The following is a 5,362-nucleotide window of genomic DNA, read 5'->3' on the forward strand; positions in this document are numbered from 1 at the left end:
CCATGCTCCTTCATTCAGTCTGAGCACAGCTGGGCTGATCTTGGCCACGGCTCACTGGCTGCCCATAACTCGTGATTCTCCCAGTGTTTTTATGCCAGCCTCCTTCGCAACTAGCGTGATTTCCTTACAGGCACCGGGTGCAATTTCTGCAGGGTCAGAATGCAGGGACTGTGAATAAATGGTGTGAAGGGACGGAGAGAGGTTTTGGACTGAGAGGCGGAGTGAGCCCATTTGTACGGTCTATCCTAGGGTGACTACTCTAGGAGGTTGGGGGAGTCCTAGGTTGGGGAAGTCCAGAACCAGGGGCCACAGTTTAAGAATAAGGACTAAGCCATTTAGAACGGAGACGAGGAAACACTTTTTCTCACAGAGAGGGGTGAGTCTGTGGAATTCTCTGCCTCTGAGGGCGGTGGAGGCCGGTTCTCTGGATGCTTTCAAGAGAGAGCCAGATAGGGCTCTTAAAAATAGCGGAGCCAGGGGATATAGGGAGAAGGCAGGAACGGGGTACTGATTGTGGACGATCAGCCATGATCACTTTGAATGGCAGTGCTGGCTCGAAGGGCCAAATGGCCTCCTGCACCTATTGTCTCTTGTCCACTGTCTACTCACTCTCTTGCTTCCTCCCAAAATGCAGATAACTTCTGGAAGGCTCTAGGTGGCAAGAAGGAATACCAGACCTCCAGATTGCTGCAGAGTGAAGTTGCTGCCCACCCTATTCGCTTGTTTGGCTGCTCCAACAAATCTGGGCTGTTTAGGGTGAGTTGAAGCCCCTGTGAATTGTGGCATTCACTGCCAGAAACAAAAACCCGTTGCATTTCTAAAGATGAACCCGCTTGTTTACTGATGAACGCTGTTTAACTTTTCCACACTTAGATTGAGGAAGTACCAGGGGACTTCACTCAGACCGATCTGGCAGTCGATGATGTGATGCTGTTGGATGCCTGGGATCAAGTAAGTTGGGGGCTCGTTTTAACTTGCAGTGCGTTGTCATGAGATGTCCCCTCTGGCATCGAGCAACGCAAACTTTGGTTCCGACACCATGGCGATGACACATCATCCGTGCATTCGTCAAAAAAACAAGAGTGGGGGAGGGTGGGGGGTGATTATTTATTTACATGTTCTCACATAAATTATTATGCTTCAAATCATTCTGTACTTAAAAGATTTGGTGAGTGATTTATGAATTCAGTAAGGGCAAATTTCCATTATGTGAATGGCTGTAGCTCAGGCTCGGGCTGCTTGGAGAGTCAGGAGGTGTACGTTTTTAAATAGTGGTTTGTAATTTTGTAGATCTTTCTTTGGCTTGGCAAGGAAGCCAATGATGTGGAGAAGACAGAAGCCACGACATGCGGTGAGTAGCTGGGGAAGGAAATCCAATATGAGTCATTCTCATACTGTTATGTAGAAAACTAGTGGTTGACACGACCTGCAGTTCCTGTTCTCTCTCTGTGTCTCTCTGTCTCTCTCTCTCTCTCTCTCTCTGTCTGTCTGTCTCTCTCTCTCTCTTTCGGTCTCTCTCGCTCTCTCTCTTTCTCTCTCTTTCTCTCTCTCTCTCTCTCTCTCTCTGTCTCTCTGTCTGTCTCTCTCTCTCTCGCTGTCTCTGTTTCTCTCTCTTTCTCTCTCTCTTTGTCTCTCTTTCTCTCTCTCTCTCTCTGTCTGTAGACCTGCTCAGAGTTCCTGTTCTCTTCTCTCTCTCTGTCTCTCTCTGTGTCTCTCTCTCTCTGTCCCTCTCTCTCGCTCATTCTGTCTCTGTCTCTCTCTGTCTCTCTGTTTCTCTGTCTCTCACTGTCTCTCTCTCTGTCTCTGTATCTCTCTCTCTCTCTCTCTCTCTCTGTCGCTCTCTCTCTCTGTCTCCCTCTCTCTGTCTCTGTCTGTCCATTTCCCCTGACTCTCAGTCTGAAGGAGGGTCTTGACCTGAAATGTCACCCATTCCTTGTCTCCAGAGAAACTGCCTTTCCCACTGAGTTACTCCAACATTGTGTGCTAAATCCAGATTGGCCAGTTGACAATACAGATGAAGGAAGGCCTGTGTGCCAAATGCCCCTTTCACCACCCTGCCAACGTGTGATGCCAGTTTCAGGAAGTTATGTATTAGTACACCTAGGCCCCTCTATTTTGCATCACTCCTCAGGTCCCCACCGTTCACTATGAATAACCTGCCCTGGTTTCATTTCACAAAATGCAACCGCTCACATCTAAATTAAACTCCATTTGCCATTCCTCAGCCCAGTTGCTCAGCTGATTAAAATCTCTCTGTAACTGTTGAAGGTACCACCTATTTTAGTGTTATCCCCAACCCCATTGAGGACATTAGACTTTGTCAATGAAACTGATGCACTACTCTGCTGGGAACCGTAATCTGCACTCTGTATCTTCCCCTTTGCTCTGCTTATGGTACTTGAGTTTGTACTGATTGCATCTGTATACCGTATATCTGATCTGTTTTGATAGCTTGCAAAACACTAAACTCAACTCAACTAAACTAAACGATCTCCTCTGACAGCTCATTGCCTATATACCCATCATCATCTGAGTGAAAAGGTTGCCCCTCAGGTTTCTAATAAACCTTGCTTCTCTCACCCTCAACCTATGTTCTTTGGTTCTTGATTCACATACCCTGAGTAAAAGACTCTGTGCATTTACTCTATCATTTCCATTCATGATTTTATGCACCTCGAAAAGATCACTCTAAGGAATAGAGTCCTAGCTTGCCCAACCTCTCCCCATAGCTCAGGCCCTTGAGTCCTGGCAACATCCTGGTAAATCTTGTCTGCAGTCTCTCCAGCTTCCAGACTTGCTGGAGTTGCTGTTGCCCAAGATCTGTAAATGAATCTGCACGAGGCCAGTGTGCTCTCTCCAGAGTGAAACGTTTGGGCAACAAGCTTCTATGTTTCCCGTGCTGTGAAGTCCCTCTCTCACACATCCTTAAGGGCCTGTCCCACTTACGCCACCTTGGCTCGCAAATTACGCGACCTCGTGGTTGCTTGAGGCGTACGGGCACCGTATGGCTGCGCGGGGCCGGTCCCACTTAGAAGCACGGAGGGGTATGGAGTTGTGCGGGGCTGGTCCCGACATCGTGTGTGGCCCCGAAATTCTTGCAGCGACCAAAATCTTCCCCTGCGCCAACGGCCTGTCGGCCCACGTACGCATGCAGGCGAATTTCGGTCGTACGCAGCGTCTAGACATCATACGCAACGTCTTGAAGGCGTACGCAGCGTCTTGATGGCGTACGCCTAGCACGTGGCATTGCGTGATGATGTCTTCGCCGACGCCGTGCGACTCCCAAATTCAGTCGGCCCACCTCCTGGCCAGCTGATTTGTAAGCATGACGTAAATAACGTCACGTGCGAACTTAGCGCGAACTCCGCTTCCAGTTGGTCGCGCCAAATGCATGCTGTCGCATGCAAGTGGGACAGGCCCTTACAGGTCTTCACCAAGAGAATGACACGGTTGGATCACCTCATTGTAAAATCGACTGCAGGTTTTCATTAAATCATCTTTCTCGTGCCAACTGAACTTTGGGAGCAAAGCACAAATATATCAAAGGCTGGCTTCAAAGCAAAATTGCAAATAAATCTTTCCTATCCATGTACCCACCCAAGTGATCGAAGTCTGCAGCGACCAGCGATCCGTGCACATTAACACTATCCTATACACACTTGGGGCAATTGACACATATACCAAGCCAATTTACCTACATACCTGTACTTCTTTGGAGTGTGGGAGGAAACCGAAGATCTCTGAGAAAACCCACGTAGGTCACGGGGAGAACGCACAAACTTGGTACAGACAGCACCCGTAGTTGGGATCGATCCCGGGTCTCCAGCGCTGTAAGGCAGCAACTCTACCGCTGCGCCACCGTGCCAACAATGATCAGAGATGGGGGGGGAGGGGAAAGCAATGAATGTAAAACTGAATGAATGCGGCTGCTCGCATCGACTTCCCAAATAACTACTTTCATTTGCTTTCTTTACAGCAACAAAATACTTGGCAGCTGATCCAGCGGTAAGAGACGCCGGGACTCCCGTTGTTACGGTGAAACAAGGACACGAGCCGCCAACATTCACTGGCTGGTTCCTTGCTTGGGACCCAAACATGTGGGCATGAGCCCTGTGCATAAGGCTTTGGCTAAGATCCTGGTGCAGTGATGAGAGGCGATTATACTGGCCCTCACTCATTTTTTTTTAAATTTTTATTCGCATGTCCTAGCTGCACCGCATTGAAGCATTGGGTTGTCTACTACCAGTAGAAAGTCTGCAACTTATTCCGCAATTTCAGGATACGTGGGTGAATTCATATTTGTTCACTCGACTCAGCTTCAACACAATTTTGAATAATGTTGATAATACTCACAGTAATGCACTTTCAAGTTGCCCCTGCTGTTGGTTGGAGCTTGTTTTAAAATCTACATCATGCACACCAAAAATCATCTGCTGAAGAATTAGCAACTGATTCATCCAGTACACTCAATCTTTCCAGCGCTGCTGTATGTCTAACTCTGTCCTTTTACAGGACAAAGTCCTTTTAGATTCACCTTCATAAGTCATAGGAGCAGGGTTAGGCCCATCAGCCTATCTCTAATATCTGAACAGTCTACTCTGCCATTCAATCATAGCTGATCTATCTTTCCCTCTTAATACCATTCTCCTGCCTTCTCCCCATAATCTTTGAAAGCCTTACTAAACGAGAATCTGTCACGCTCAGCTTTAAAGATACCCCAATGACTTGCCCCCCCGCAGCCGCCTGTGGCAATGACGTCCACAGATTCACCACCCACTGGCTATTAACTCTAGGTGTACCTGAGATACAGTCGAGCACTCGGTATCAATATCAGGTGCATGTTTGTGGATGGCTTGGTTGCATGCTAAATATTGAAGTTGGAGGGGATGCAACATTGACAAGTAGTTGCTTTTGCACAAATGAATATAACTTTGCACTGCATTATAAAATCCCAAAGACTACTCTGAACCCAGAATTGTGGCCTTGTGTCGTTAAAGCCAAATTTCTTACCTTACGTGTGAGGGAGGGTCGTGCTTGAGTGATGAGATGGTGTTGGAGTGTCTGTTGCCTCCTTCACTGGGGTGATGTTACGGCCAACTGGCTTTCACGGTTTTGTTGCATTTTCAGTTTTTTGCAGAAAGCAGGGACATTATCGGGTTGAATTTTAGCACGGCTTCTGTGAAAATGCTTGGCTCAGATAAAATACTTGGTTTATTCTTGCATTGGAGTCTTAATAAAATCTTTTTATTTGGAACATTTTGAACCATTTTTGTCTCTCGTTTTGTACAACTTGCTCTGTTCAGTTGCGAAACTTCCCAGTCTTGGATCTGCCAGGGCGCCGCTAATCGAAATGCATTTATAG

General features: G+C 47.4%; 1 protein-coding gene across 1 annotated transcript in view; it reads left to right on the forward strand.

The window, feature by feature from the left end:
- The window catches only part of LOC129700761 (scinderin-like), a 32,364-nt gene extending 27,108 nt beyond the window's left edge, over window positions 1–5,256 (forward strand). The window contains 5 exon segments of the mRNA XM_055641432.1: window positions 635–756; window positions 874–951; window positions 1,291–1,351; window positions 3,977–4,099; window positions 4,102–5,256. Coding sequence (XP_055497407.1) covers window positions 635–756; window positions 874–951; window positions 1,291–1,351; window positions 3,977–4,099; window positions 4,102–4,148 — 431 coding nt within the window. The 3' untranslated portion in view covers window positions 4,149–5,256.
- The last annotated feature ends 106 nt before the right edge of the window (window positions 5,257–5,362 follow it).

Source organism: Leucoraja erinacea, chromosome 10, assembly GCF_028641065.1.
Source record: "Leucoraja erinacea ecotype New England chromosome 10, Leri_hhj_1, whole genome shotgun sequence".
NCBI classification, from domain to species: domain Eukaryota; kingdom Metazoa; phylum Chordata; class Chondrichthyes; order Rajiformes; family Rajidae; genus Leucoraja; species Leucoraja erinaceus.